The 15,315-nt window shown below is 44.6% G+C and overlaps 1 protein-coding gene across 1 annotated transcript; it reads left to right on the top strand.

Moving 5' to 3' along the window:
* Nucleotides 1-10,996: 10,996 nt before the first annotated feature.
* Nucleotides 10,997-11,352, top strand: LOC148775340 (large ribosomal subunit protein eL39-like). Its single transcript, XM_088844361.1, has one exon. The coding sequence runs from the start codon at nucleotides 11,018-11,020 to the stop codon at nucleotides 11,171-11,173; it is 156 nt and encodes a 51-aa protein (XP_088700487.1). The 5' UTR covers nucleotides 10,997-11,017; the 3' UTR covers nucleotides 11,174-11,352.
* The last annotated feature ends 3,963 nt before the right edge of the window (nucleotides 11,353-15,315 follow it).

Below are 15,315 nucleotides of genomic sequence, written 5' to 3'. Positions count from 1 at the left end.
TAAACCCAGATCTGGCCAAGCCTCTGGATCCAGCTGCCAACTTCCAGGAAGCACAGAGGACAGAGGAGCACTCTGAATGGTGTTTTGCAGATGAAGTCAGCCAAGTCCATCCTGTGGGAAGCTCTATGAGGCAAATCATGTTCCCTCCCAGATAGCTTGTAAGGAACAGAAAGGGTCCAGGGACACCTCCGGATTAAAGGAAACTTTAAAGATGCATTTTTTATTTTTTAACAGACAAGTCTAAACAATCACATCTAGAAATACACACTTACATGATAAAGTATTGCAAGAAGATGATTACTGGGGCTTCCCTGGTGGCTCAGTGGTAAAGCATTTGCCTGCCAATGCAGAAGACGGGGGTTCAACCCCTGATCCGGGAGGATCCCACATGGTGAAGAGCAACGAAATCCATGTCTCACAACTACTGAGCCGGTGCTCTAGAGCCCGTGGTCTGAACCAAGAGAGGCCACCGAAATAAAGCCCACGCACAGCGACTAGAGATAAGAGCCCCCACTTGCTGCAACTAGAGACAAGCCCAAGCAGCGACAAAGACCCAGCACAGCCAAACGTAAATAAAATTACAAAAAAAAAAAAGTTGGAGAGAAGATCTCCCTTTCTCTTTAAAATAAAAGCTGGGAAGGAATCAATCGCATCAAGAAAGAGCTCTTGGGACTTCCCTGTGAGCCAGTGGCTACCACTGAGCCTGTGCTCTAGAGCCTGGGGACCACAGCTACTGAAGCCCGTGTGCCCTAGAGCCTGTGTTCCACAAGAAAAGGGACCGCAATGGGAAGTTTTCACACCACAGCTGGAGGGTAGCCCCTGCTCACTGCGACTAGAGAAAAACCTGAGTAGCAGTGAAGATCCAGCATGGTCAAAAATAAATACATTTTTTTAAAAAGAAAGAAAATGATGACTATAAAAGTCAGGCTACGTGTTCATTTCAGGGGAATGAGAGAGCTTAGATTGGAGAGGAAAACCTGGAGTTGAGGGGAGAGGCGTGCTTGCAAAGTTCTCTTTATTAACTTGGGATGTAGTTACAAAGATATTTGCCATAAGATGACTCATCAAGCCATACGTTTATTGTGTGTGGTTTTCTGTACCTGTGTTCACTTCGCAATAAAGGCTTCTTTTTAGACTGAAATAAATGATTGAATGAACCACCCTAAGAGGTCTCACGGTTCTCTTTTGACGGATGATAGAGGGACAACTCAAGAGAGGAACAAAGTTTGCCTAAAGCCATGCAGCTGCTAAGCCGTCCAGCTGGGCTAGAAACCCATATGAGATTCATCTGCTCTTTCAACAAACAGTTGCTGACACCTGCTGAGCTGGTTGTTGGGCAAAGAGCTGAGTTAAAACAGTCTGGCTTCAGATCCACCTGTCCTGCACGGGAGGGACGCAGGCAGTAGGTGTAAGGGAGACACGTCAGTCTCGGTACCCAGCTGGGTGTGGTCACAGCTCCCCCCCCAGGGCCCCTCCTTTCTGCAGGATCCACACGGTGCTCTCAGAAACTGTGCCCACGCAGCTTTTCTCAGCCCAGACTCTGGACGTGGAGATGACCTCACCTGACCACCTGATGAAGTTTCGCTTCTGTTTCTCATCATCTTCCCAGGCTGTTCTGTCCCCTGGAGAGGGAAGAGGATGTGGGAAAGGGTCCTGGCCTGAAACTAAGAGGTCAGCTCGCAACCCTCCCTTCTTATCCCTCCTGGGGGAGGCGCCAAGGGTTTGCGGCAAATGGGGTGATGATGAACCGGTACCATCAGCTCTGCAGGCTAGAGCCTCTCGCTTATCTGCCTTGGGATCTATCACTCCAGCATTTGACCTCATTCTCATAGAGAACAGGGCTTCCCTGGTGACTCAGGCAGCAAAGAATCTGCCAGCAACGCAGGAGACCCAGGTTCAATCACTGAGTCAGGAAGATCCCCTGGAGAAGGGAATGGCAACCCACCTCAGTATTCTCACCTGGGGAACTCCATGGACAGAGGAGCCAGGTGGACTACAATCCATGGGGCTGCAAAGAGTCGTACGGGACTGAGCGACTAACACACACACACACTTGTGGAGAGCAGGAGCACATTAGGTTTGTTGAGTGAGTCCAGGAATGGATTTGCTGTGTCAGCTTTTATCTATTTCACACAGAGTCCAAGGCTCAATCAACACTTTTAAAATACACCATCCAGTTTGAAGAAATAAAGTATATTTGAAACCTTAAATATATATACACACCATCCATAGACCCACAAACATAGAGGACAAACTCTATGGTTACTGGGACAGAGAGGGAGGGATAGATCAGGCATTTGGGACTGACATATAAACACACTACTATATATAAAATAGATAGCCAATAAGGACCTACTGTATAGCAAAGGGAACTAGACTCAATGTTTTGAAATAACCTGTAAGGGAAAAAAAATCTCAGTGTGTGTGTTGTGTGTGTGTGTGTGTGTGTGTGTGTGTGTATCATATACATGTGACTGAATCATTTTTCTGTACACCTCAAATTATCACAACATTGTAAGTCAACTCTACTTCAATTTTATATATATATATATGTTTATATGCTCTTTCACTCTAAAATGGGAGTTATGGTAATGCCTACCCCTAGGGTCATTGAGAGACTGAACCAGTTAGTAAATGTTGGATTGGCCAATATCTCTTTTTGGCTGCGCAGGGTCTTGATCGCTGCCTGTGGGGTTTCTCTAGTTGCGGAGCAGCTTCTTCTCTCCCGTTTCGGTGCTTGGGCTTCTCTTGTTGCACGGGTTCTAGATGCATGGGCTCAGCAGATGCAGCTCTCAGGCTCCAGGTCATGTGGGTTTCGGTAGTTGTAGCACGCGAGCTTAGCTGCCCAGAAGTATGTGGGATCTTTGGTTCCCGGACTAAGAATTGAACCCGTGTCTCCTGCATTGCCAGGCAGATTCTTAATCACTGGACCACCAGGAAAGTTCCACCTCTTTTCTTTATGTTGTCGAATCCATTTGGCCAGATGAGGACAAGTCCACAGGGCTTATTTCCAACGCTGCACGTGTGTGCACGCCCGTGTATTTGGGGGCTGTAGTTTTCTGTTGCTACTATAATAACCACTGGAACAAGAGCATCATAGTCCAGCAAGTCAGAGCTGGACTGAAACCAAGGTGTTGGCAGACCTCTGTCCTTCCTGGAGGCTCTTGGGTAGAAGCTCTTCCAGTCTTGCTTTTTCCAGCCTCTGGTAGCTGCCTGCATTCCAGACGGCCCTCGTCTGTCTTTAAGCCAGCAATTATATCACAGGGTTTTGCTTCCTGTTGTCACATCGTCTCTTTGACCCTGCCCTCCTCTTATCAGAACCTCCTGATTTCACTGAGCTCACCTGGATAATCCTGGATAATCTCCGAATCTCAAGATCCTTAATCACACCAGCAAAATCTTTTTTGCATGTGAGATAACAGATTCACAGGTTCCAGAGTTTAGGACAGCACCATCTTGTTGGGGCTCAGAGGGCATTATTCTGCCTCGCCTAGGAACCTAGTGTTGTAATCCTAGGATGCTGACTCCCCTGCTCTCACCTCTACCCACTGGAGTGGGGGGAATTTGGAAGCAAGGAAACATCCCTTTTCTCAGTCCAAAGAAATCTTGGGGAAATGTCCCATCAGAAGACAAAGAAAAGTGGACTTCCCTGGTGGTCCAGTGGTTAAGAATCTTCCTTCCAAAGCAGGGGACGTGGATTCGAGCCCTGGTCAGGGAACTAAGTTCCCACATGCCACAGGGCAATGAAGTTGCGTGCAAGACACAACTAGAAAGAAGCCTGCCCGCCACAATAAAGATCCCGCGTGCCACAACTAAGACCCAACACAGCCAAATAGATAAATAAATATTCAAAAGAAGAAGACAAAAAAGTGAAGCATCTTTGGGATCCTTCTAGAGTTTGGACAAGAAATTATGCTCATCTCCCTGGGGTTCCAACATACCCCTGTGATACCAGCCAAGGGGACAGCCAAGGGTAAGGGGCAGTGGCCAGCATTAAGCTTCTCCTGCGGGGGAAATCCAGTCCAGGAAAGACTTCCCTTCTGTGCTCACTTACGATTAAAACTATTATTTCTTTTCCAAATGAAATGGCCCAAAGAAGCAATGGCCCAGGGATCATTTTGAAAGCTGTCTTCCAGCTCTGCAGGAAGTATGAGCCAGATCCTTCCAGCTCTGCAGGAAGTATGAACCAGATCCAAACAAACAAAAAAAAAAGCCTTGAAATGCCCAGATTCATGTCTCCCCTGCCCCCGACCCCACACTTTCTTAGACTTGCTGGCTCCGGGTCTAGATTCCGAGTCGCAGAGACGGTGTAGGAAGGAGGAGGCAGAGGAAGGCAGGAGACCTTCTAGCCCCCAGTCCGCGCAAACCGCCACAGCTGGGGCCCATCAGGCATGCCTCCTGTAAAAATGGTTCTTTTAGCTGGAAGTCATAAATCTCCTCTTGTTTTAGTGACAGCTTGATTGTTGCCTTTGCTTTTGGGAGACACACACATAGGAAGTGGTCAACCTTCACAGTCACAAGGGGGAAGTCAGTCAAATGCCAAGATCAGAATCTGGGCTGTTAATCCCCCGGCAGGAGTGTGGAGAGGAGGTCATGCTGGGGATTGGAGACTCCGCTGGGATCTCACAAACCCAGAGCATCGCCAAGCATCGTGCCCAGGAGCTGTCCTGTCCCCACCTGAAGCCTTTGAACGTTTCTGCTCCAAACCGACCCGGCTGGTCCCAGCATTTAATTCTCAAAGGCAACCTGCTACTCTCATGCCCATATTGCTGAAATGGCCCTCTCCCTGTATCCCTCAAGAACTGACAGACAATTCAGGAGTAAAAGGGTTTTAAAAAAAATAAGAAGAAGAAGGTAAAGAAATAGAGTCAGAAGAGAAGTGAGAGAAGGGAAGCTGAGAGCAACCAGGGGTGAGGTTAGTGTAGACAGCTCAGCTCAGAGTCCAAGGGAAATCGTGGACTGCAGATATGATTCAGCTTCTTAGCAGCCATGGTGAAAAGGGAAACAAGATCCATCACGTGATTCATAAGGCCTGTGTCGGCTAAAAAGCAAAACCATTCCCTTCCCCCTCCAAGGAAAATGCTTATTTCTAGTGCAATGATGTAGAAGAAATTTATTCTGGAGTTCCCATGGAGAGGCCACTGTGGACAGAATGAATGAACACTGCCCCCAGGAAGATCCTGACAGCAAATCCAGCAACCGGTTTCCTAAGGCTATTTCTTAGAACTCTTCTTTTAAAAAAATTTTTTTTTATTAATTTATTTGGCTGTACCAGGTCTTAACTACAGCACACGGGATCTTGGATCTTCATTGCAGTACGCAGGATTTTTAGTTGCAGCTTGTGAACTCTTAGCTGTATCTTGTGGGATCTAGTTCCCTGACCAGGGATGGAAACATAGGCCCTTTGCACTGGGAGCTCAGACTTTTAGTCCCTGGACCACCATAGAAGTCTGCAACTACACCTTCTTGATGAAGGCCCAGAGTATAAGGCTGAAAGCCAGTTTAGTAAAAACAGTGAATTCCTGGGGAATCCTCCAAGGTTAAGTGCTACAAAATACCTGTTCAGATAGAGATTACGAAGAATTAGCAGTTAAGTGGTGGAAGTGGTCCATAATGAGTGTGTGCAATTGGGAGATGAACAAATTTTTACCTCTGTGCTTCCTGCAAGTTGACAGCTGGATCCAGAGGTTTGATCAGATTTGAATTCCTTTGCCTAGATTCTCGATGATTTGTGAAACACAAAACACTGATGAATATGTGTGTATGTGCTCAGTCGTGTCCAACTCTTTATGACCCCGTGGACGACAGTAGCCCACCAGGCTCCTCTGTCCATGGGATTTTCCCAGGCAAGAATATTGGAGTAGATTGCCATTTCCTTCTGCATGCTGATGAGTATGAGCTATCAACAAATACACACAGAAATATGGATGATTTCATCAACATGACATTGAGCAAAAGAAACCAGACACCAAAATATATGTACTGTTTGATTTCAAACACAGGAGACCCTTGAACAATGCAAGGGTTAGTGGGTGTCAACTCCCAGACAGTCAAAAGTCCCTGCACATCTCTGTCTGCTTCAGAGACAAAGGCATTGATAAAGAACTCACCCAAGGGTAGGAAGTTGAAAGAGTTTGGATAGAATCAGAACTCAAGTCTTAGTTTTTTGTTTGGTTTGGGGGCTTTTTTGCTTTTGTTTCTTTATTTGACTGCGCCAGGACTTAGTTGCAGCACTCAGGATTCTTTTCTTTTTTTTGGTTGGACCATGCGGGATCTATAGTTGCAGCATGCAGCATCTTTAGTTGTGATTGTGATCGCTAATCACGTACAAATTCCTCCCCACTCGAACTGTGGTGTTGGAGAAGACTCTTGAGAGTCCCTTATACTGCAAGGAGATCCAACTAGTCCATTCTAAAGGAGATCAATCCTGGATGGTCATTGGAGGGACTGATGCTAAAGCTGAAACTGCAATACTTTGGCCACCTCATGCGACGAGTTGATTCACTGGAAAAGACTCTGATGCTGGGAAAGGTTGGGGGTGGGAGGAGAAGGGGACGACGGAGAATGAGATGGCTGGATGGCATCACCAACTCTGTGGACATGAGTTTGAGTGTACTCCGGGAGTTGGTGATGGACAGGGAGGCCTGGCGTGCTGTGATTCATGGGGTCGCGGAGAGTCGGACACGACTGAGCGACTGAACTGAACTGAACTGAAAATAGAAATACAGGCGCTACATTTATTGAAAAAAATCCACATATGTGGACCCAAGCAGTTCAGACCTGTGTTGTTCAAGGGTCAACTGTATATAGAAGTATAAATACAGGTAAAACTGATATAAGCTTCCAGGAGTCAGGATGGTGGTAAACCTTAGGAGGTTGTGGCTGGTAGGGTGTGAAAGATGCTGGCAGAGTGTTGATTAATTGGATGTGTTTCATCTGTGAAGATCCTTATGCTATGGGCACTTTTTCAATGTATGTTACACGTCAATAAAAAGTTTTTTTAAGTGGTATCAAGTCATTATAGTACGAAATTTAAATTAGGGGTACTGTTTGGGAGTTGTTGATGGACAGGGAGGCCTGGCGTGTGCCAGTCCATGGGGTCGCAAAGAGTCAAACACGACTGAACAACTGAACTGAACTAAACTGTTTGGGAGGACAGGGCTCTAGGTTGTGACCAGGGTTAGAGTTCACTCCAGGGCTAGAAAGCAGGATAAGCAATAGCGTGGACGTAGGGTCAAGACCCAGGTCTTCAGGTTGATCAAGAGTCCGTCTTCAGCATGACCACTGCCATTCCAGGGTCTGACCACTTGGTGTCTCCACTCGACAAATTGCTAAGTGAGTAGCAGGCAGAACAGGGACATCTAGATCCATTAACTTCCCTGAGCTGGAATTAGGTTAGGAATGACTAATAGGAAATGTCAGAGGATGAATCTGAGTGGAATAGAGCTGGCCCACTTGGGGCTGGGGTCCAAGCCCTGCAGAACAGTGGGCAATAGAGGGGACCATGGAAGCGAGGCCAGCTCAGAAGCCCCCAGCTTTGTCCCCGATCTCAAGTCAGAATTGTTTCATTCATTCATTAATACAGCGTTTAATGAACTCCTGAACCAGACACTGAGGATCCAAGGAGGGGCAGATGGCCCACCGTCCCTGTCTTCACGGAGCTCACGTCAACCGCACACCTCCTCTCTCCCTGCCTAGCATCCACAGCTCCTTCTAAGCCCAGAAGAACCACCCATATTAGAATCCACTACGAAACAGCAAGGAGATCAAACCAATCAATCCTAAAGGAAATCAACCCTGAATATTCATTGAAAGGCCTGATGCTGAAGCTGAAGTTCCAATCCTTTGGCTACCTGATGGGAAGAGCCACTCACTGGGAAAGACCCTCATGCTGGAAAAGATTGAAGGCAGGAGGAGAAAGAGATGACAGAGGATGAGATGGCTCGATAGCATCACCGACTCACTGGACATGAATTTGAACAAACTCCAGGAGATGGTGAAGGACAGAGAAGGCTGGCGTGCTGCAGTTCGTGGGAGCGCAGAGTCGGACACGACTGAGCGACTGAACAACAGCAATCCAACCAGGTCCTCAGATAGGACCCCTCGCCCTTCTTGTTCCTTGTCTGTCTTCCCCACCAGATGGACATTCAAAGGGCAGGGGCCTCATTTGTCTTCTCAACTCTGATGTTCTCCAGGCCTGGCCCAGAGTAGATGATCAATCGCTGTCTGTTGAATGGAAGTGGGATAGCAATGAGGTGGTCACATCATCCCTACAGGAGCAAGCAGAGCAGGGGGCTTCCTCTGAGTCTGGGGCTCCAGGGTCCTAGACCTTCCAATTTTGCAAGAAGCCTCTGATGAGGCTTTTTGTGGGGTGGGCGTGATCATGTGAGTAGGACTGAGAGCTGGAGGTTTTAGGGCTGGGAAGGTTGCAGGGGAACAGAGAACCAGAGCGGTGCTGTCAACCCAGTTCACAGCCCCTGGGGTGGTTCCACTTCCCCTTTTTCAAAAGCAAACACAGTGGAGGAAGGAAGGGGCCAGCTTCCACAGCACACTTTGATAGGCCCAGGGACCTGGTGACAGGAACAGGAAATATGAGCCAGCAAAGATTAAGTAGGAACCAGCTGGGGGGTTGCCCTGCCTGCCTCCACCTGCAGGCAGTCCCCCAGCCACCTCCATCCAGCCTTGGCAGAGGATGAAAGGCAAATACGTCAGCTGAGTCTGGGCCTACTAGGACCCTGAGAAAGAGACTTGGGGGATGAGACAGGGCATAACTTTGGGGAGACAGGCTGGAGGGAAAGGGATGAAGAGCAGGAGCTGCAAGCAGATGCTCCCTGGAGGAGGGAGGAGGGTGGGGGAGCTTGAGACATGGATTTGGATGACCATGTGGTTCTGGGTGGTTAGCCTGGACCTTCAGAGAGTCAGTTTTACCCCATTTCGGGGGGCATCAGAAATGGGAACACCAGGGTCTACTTCCCCAGGGCCATCCAAATGACATCTCCACATATGCTGTTCCACTGGAGTGTGGAGTAGATCAGTACTGTTCAACAGAACCTTCTGCAATGAATTAGCCGTTCTGTAGCTACGTTTTCCAACATGGTGGCCACTAATCACACCATATTGGACAACACAGCTCCAGGCTCCTGTGTAAGGTGAACAAAGCCTCTTCCCACTATTTGTTTTTACCCCCTCCCCATCGTTCCCATTCTCTCGAATCCTACTTTTATTATGCCTCAAGCTAATCAGTCAAAATTATGTTGTAACGGGTACAAATTTCACAGGCTGTAAACTCATACAAAACAAATACGCAAAATGATTGATTTTTCTGTCGTTAAGTGGAACATCTGTCTCAAGTATCCACCCTCTGGTAGAGATTTACTGTCAATAAATTCAGGTTAAATGCAGTCAAGTGGGGACTTCCCTGGTGGTCCTGTGATTAAGGGTTCACTTGCCAATGCAGGAGACGCGGGTTCGATCTCTTGTCAGGGAAGACCCCACATGCCTGGGAGCAACTAAGCCCGAGCACCGACTCGTGAAACCCGTGGAAGCTACCACAGTGAAGGGCAGCCTCCGCTGCCGCAGAGAAAGCCCCTGTGCAGCGACGAAGACCCAGAGCCACCAAAAGTCAACAAGTAAACGCAGTCAAGTGACGATTTCCTTCTTCTTTTCCCTCGGAATACATGCAAGTCCATATCCTTTCACTGAATCTCTTTTTTGAGCTCCAAACTTCATCTCTGGATTCTCCTAGTCCTACATCTCCTGCAGGGGCAAGTGAAGCAGGCATAGAATCTCTTCTCAAAGACTCGTCCCAGCATCCAGTGTAACATACCATCCTTCCTGCCCACATACTCTTGCAGTTCCCACGCCTTATTAACATGACTGAACACCTCCTGTGGGCCAGGCATATTCTAAGCACTTTAAACCTTCAGCCGGTTTGGTCTTCCCAAAAACTCCCTGAGGGAAATGCTGTTAATATTCTCATTTTGCAGATGAGAAACTGGAGCACAGAGAGGTCCTCTGAAAAAGCTCACACAGAAGGTATTCTTGGGCTAGAACTTCAAAAATCAGTACCACATAGGATTGCATCCCCCAGCAATCCTACTTCTAGGAATCCATCCCCAAAATATGCTGCCAAAAGCCTGAGAGTAATTACGCACAAGACTTTTTGTTATTATACTCTTTGTAACAGCAGATGGATGGAAACTACCCAAATGTCCCTCAACAGGGGATTAAGTGAATAAATCGTGGTACATTTACCTGATGCACTACTTTGCAGCTGTGAAAAGGGAATGAGTTGTCTCTACATATTATAATAGGATGAATTTCAGAATATATCATTAAAGACATAGAGACATATTGTTAAAGACAGACTGAGAACTTCAGAACATATTTACCAAAAGAAGTGTATGTAGTACGCTACCAGTTAGGTAAGAAAGAGGGGATATAAATATATATACACATATATGCTTATATTTCTTAAAATTAAAGAAGAGGGACTCTCCTGGCAGTCAAGTGGTAAGGACTCCATGCTTACACTGCTGAGGGTTCAGTTTTAGTCCTTGGTCAGGGAACTAAGATCCCCCAAGGCTCGTGGTACAGTCAAAAAATTAATTAGTTAAAAATTAAAGAAGAAAACAAACAAAAAAGACACTTTAACAAACAATTACCTCTCAAAAGCAATATATATGGTATTCTACCAGTTACGTAAGACAGAGGGGATATATGTACACACATACACTTACACTCTTTAAAATTAAAGAAAATACAAAAATAAAACTTTTAAAAAATGACTACCTATGACAGAGGGAAAGACCAGAGTGGAGGGAATAGCTATGGAATCTAGACTTACCTGTCTACTTTATTTTGAAGACTTGGCTGTAGGACTATATCACTGTTCTACATCATTATTAAAGCAAAACTGAATTTCAAATAAAGTAATCCCTAAAACTCGAAATCAAAATGAAAAAGATGTCTTTTCTCTTCTCCGCCATCCTATGTGCGGTTGAGTTCACACCTCACCATGTCTTCTCACAAGACTTTCAGGATCAAACGATTCCTGGCCAAGAAACAAAAGCAGAATCGTCCCATTCCTCAATGGATTCAAATGAAAACTGGCAATAAAATCAGGTACAACTCCAAGAGAAGAAATTGGAGAAGAACCAAGCTGGGTCTATAAGCAGCCTCACATAAAAAGTGGCACACATGTTAAGACCACTTTTTTAAGCAGCCAAATCACAGTGAGAACATCACTACTGTAATGCTTGACTCCTGATGTTTCTTATTTCCTTACTATCAGTCCGAGACTCAGTAATAAATATGAAACGTTGGAACTGTTAAAAAAAAAAAAAAAAGAAACAGATGTATCAAACTAGGAATTCAGTTGATAGTGGAATCACTCACAGAAGAATCATTTCAAATAATTTTGATATGTTAATTTGACTATACATTCTTGGATTATACATAAATTTAGTGTTATTGCCATTAGAAACCCAGACTCTCAGTAGAAGGGAAAAGAAATATAAAACTGAACAAGTTAAGTGAAGACTCTGTAATCTAAATTAAATTTGAATTTATCAGTGTGAACTCAAGACCTCTTAAATTTTTTTTATCTCTATCCACTGAAATGACCTGGAAACAATTAGCAATGGAGTAACTATGAGTGCGCCTAGAGGAAAGATTGTGAAAGATCTAAATATCATTTCCCAAGAATCAAGGCTTTTTGGAGAAATGGCCAATTCCAGGTTTGGTGCAAAAAAAAAAAAATGTACAAGATGATCCCAGAACATCTTGCTATTCCAGAAAGCAAATAAGCTAGAAGGTCATGTCAAAAGGACTCAGAAATCAATTTGAAGAGATTCTATCTGGCTAAAGATGAGACAATTTGAGTATGAATAAGGTTTAAAATCAACACATTTAAAGTCCTTAAGTTCATAATGATACTCAAAAAAAAAAAGAAGAAGAAAAAGAAAATCTCATTGGATTCTCTTTGAACATGTTAGGGAAGCAAGTCAACATTTTGAAAGTTGGTAAATAAAAAGAAAGAATCAGTATTTTTTTTCTACTTTTCCTATATTAACTGAATCTCATTGTAATCAACTAATTCATTAGAGGAAGTTTCTGTTGATAGACGAATTTCTGCTAATTCAGTTCAGTTCAGTTCAGTCGATCAGTCGTGTCCGACTCTTTGCAACCCCATGAATCACAGAACGCCAGGCCTCCCTGTCCATCACCAACTCCCAGAGTTCACTCACACTCATGTCCATCAAGTCGGTGATGCCATCCAGCCATCTCATTCTCTGTCGTCCCTGTCTCCTCCCACCCCCAATCCCGCCCAGCATCAGACTCTGTTCCAGTGAGTCAACTCAATTTCTGCTAATAGGTGAAAAAAATTAAGAATTAGAGTTTTGGACTTCCCTGGTGGTCCAGTGATTGACTCTGTTTCCACTTCAGGGTGCGTGGGTCCAATCCGTGGTTGGGGAACTAAGATCCCACATGCCACATGGTATAACCAAAAAAAAATTTTTTTTAATTAGAATTTTGCATTTGGGGTTTTGCAGCCTTTAACAAAATAGGCTGAGGCCATGATCATCAATGGCTCGGAATGTCACTGAGAGAGAGATAAATACATATTCATGGTGTGCTTCCTGGTGGAGGTGTGCAGCATCACCTGTGAGGTATTCCTGCTAAAAAACCATCTAACCTGACTCTGTTAAGATACTAGTCACATTATATAAAGGGACACATTAAATGACACCACAGGGATGTGATCAGCAAAATCCACACTGTAGAAAACTCTACAAGACAAATACCTCATTTCTTCAATAAATAAATCGAAGAAAAGGGATTATCTCTCCAAGTCCTCTCTATTTTACTTCCCACTCTTACACAAAAATAGAGAGACAATGGAAGAGCCCGTACATTGAAAGAGTTTTAAGAGACATATCATTCAATGCAATCTATAGACCTTGTTTTGATCTTGATTCAAGCAAATACATCATCTGTTTTCAAATAACACAGCAATTGGGCATATTTGAACCCTGAAGGGACATTTGACAGTGTTAAGAATGTGTTGTTGATTTTGTAGGTACAATAATGGTATTGCAGTTACATGCTGAAAGTTCTTATCTTTAAAAGAGACACAAGGAAAGGTTTACAGATGAAATGATGTATACAGTGTGTGATATTTGCATAAACTCATACAGCGGAGGAGGGGGAGAGGTGGGCATATAGGAAGTTCACCCACGAGTTGATAACTGTTGAAGCTGGGTGATGGGTATGTGGAGGTTCATTACATTATTTTATCTTTGTATACACCTAAAATTTTCTATAATAGGGGCTTCCCTGGTGATCCAGTGGCTAAGACTCCACTCTTCCAATGCCAGGGGACCTGGGTTCGATCCCTGGTCGGGGAACTAGATCCCACGAGACACAATTAAAGAGCTTGCATGCCACAACGAAGATCCTCCAACTAAGACCTGGCACAGCCAAATTAATAAATTAATATGTATTTTAAAATTTCTATAATAAAAAATCTTAAGGGAAAAAGCTAACACTAATTGTTTTGTAGTGGTTCTGCATTTCTGCTACAAAAACCACCTCTGAGGCCAAAGGTACTTGTCTGAACCTGAGAAAGATGATGGGTTATAAGGCTGTGAAGAAGGAGAAGGAGGAGGAGGAAGGGAAGGAGGGGGAGGGGAGAGGAGGAGAAGAAGGAAAGAAATAATTGATTAATGCTTCAGTCTATTTTTTTAATTGGGGTGAAGTTTACATGACATTACATGAGCTACTTTAAAGTGTAAGTTCACTGGCACTCAGTACTTTCATCATGCTGAACACCCATCATCTTTGTCAAGTTCCAAAACATTTCCACTCCCCCAAAATGATCCCCCCACCCCTGCCCGGCCCTCTCCTGGCAACCACCTGTCTGCTTTCAGTCTCCATGGATTCACCTGTTCTGGATATTTCATATACGTGGAATCAGAGAACAGTTTCATTTCAAACTGTGTTCAACCACATGCGCCCTGACCTCTATTGTGTACCAAGCACCAGCTCAGCTCTAGAGATAAGATGATGAAGATGGATATATGACCCCAACCTTCATGGGGCATGAGACCATTGTGCAAATAAATACAATTAACTCTCTAATTACAAATGTGCAAATGCTGCAGAACTGAAGAACTGAATCTACAGGGACAGTAAAACAAAGGAGTGGGCCGTGAGTATCTGATCAGTGAATGAGGGAGGGCGTCTCTGAAGAGGTGACATTTTAACTGAGCCCTGGGGAATTCCCTGGCTGTCCAGTGGTTAGAACTCTGCGCTTTCACTACTGAGGGCCTGGGTTCAGCTCCAGGTTAGGGAACTAAGATCCCACAAGCTATGTGCCGTGGCCAAGAAAATACTTAAAATGTAAATAAACTGAGCCCTACAGAATGACTAGGGATGCATGAACCGGGGGAGGAAGGACAGAAAGATGTTCCTAGCCAGGTCAGAGGGTAGACATCGGAAGTCTTAAACAGAGGGGTCATGAAACTTGTTTGATTTTGTGAGTTTTTTTTTAATTTTTATTAACTGAAGTCCAGAGTTTACACCAGGGTTCACTCTTTGCGTTGTATATTAATAGTTCTGAGTTTTGACAAATGTCTGAGGACACGAGTTCACCATTACAGTATCATACAGAAAGTTTCACTGCTCTAAAAATACCCTGTGCTTGACCTTTCTTTTCTCTCCAGTTCCTCCCTGACCTCAACTGATCTTTTTACTATCCCTACAGTTTTGCCTTTTCCAGAAGTTGGGCTCATATAATATATAGCCTACTCAGATTGGCTTATTTCAGTTAGCAATACGCATTTACAGTTCTTCCATGTTTTTTCATGGCTTGATAGCTCATTCTTTTGTGTGTGGGGGGGGAGGGGTAAAATATACATAACATAAAATTTACCATTTTAAACATTTTGAAGCATGCAGTTCAGCAGAATTAAGTATTTTCGCATTGTCGTGCAACCATTCAACCCAAAGCTTAGCTCATTCTTTATTGCTCAATAATATTCCACTGTACAGATGAACCAGGGTTTGTTTATCCACTCACTTGAAGAGAGATGATTTGTTTTTGAATAAGACTACTGGCTTCCACGTAGAGGACTGATTGGAGAAGCACTAAGAATGCAGGCAGGGAAGCTGGGGAGGAGGCTAATGCTGTGGTCCAAGCAAGAGAGGATAGTGGCTTCTACTGGGGTGGTCTCAGCAGAGCTGGAAAGAAGTGGCCAAATATTAATATGAGATCACGAGAGGGTGGAATTATCAGGATTTGAAGATGGATTG

Source organism: Moschus berezovskii, chromosome 15, assembly GCF_049115385.1.
Source record: "Moschus berezovskii isolate FMDL1 chromosome 15, NW_MosBer_1.0, whole genome shotgun sequence".
Lineage (NCBI taxonomy): Eukaryota > Metazoa > Chordata > Mammalia > Artiodactyla > Moschidae > Moschus > Moschus berezovskii.
The sequence above is the reverse complement of the archived record's forward strand: the minus strand, read 5'-3'. Positions and strand labels throughout refer to the sequence as shown.

Excerpts from the sequence above, each read along its gene's own strand:
- LOC148775340 (XM_088844361.1), top strand. The coding sequence starts at position 11,018 with ATGTCTTCTCACAAGACTTTCAGGATCAAACGATTCCTGGCCAAGAAA.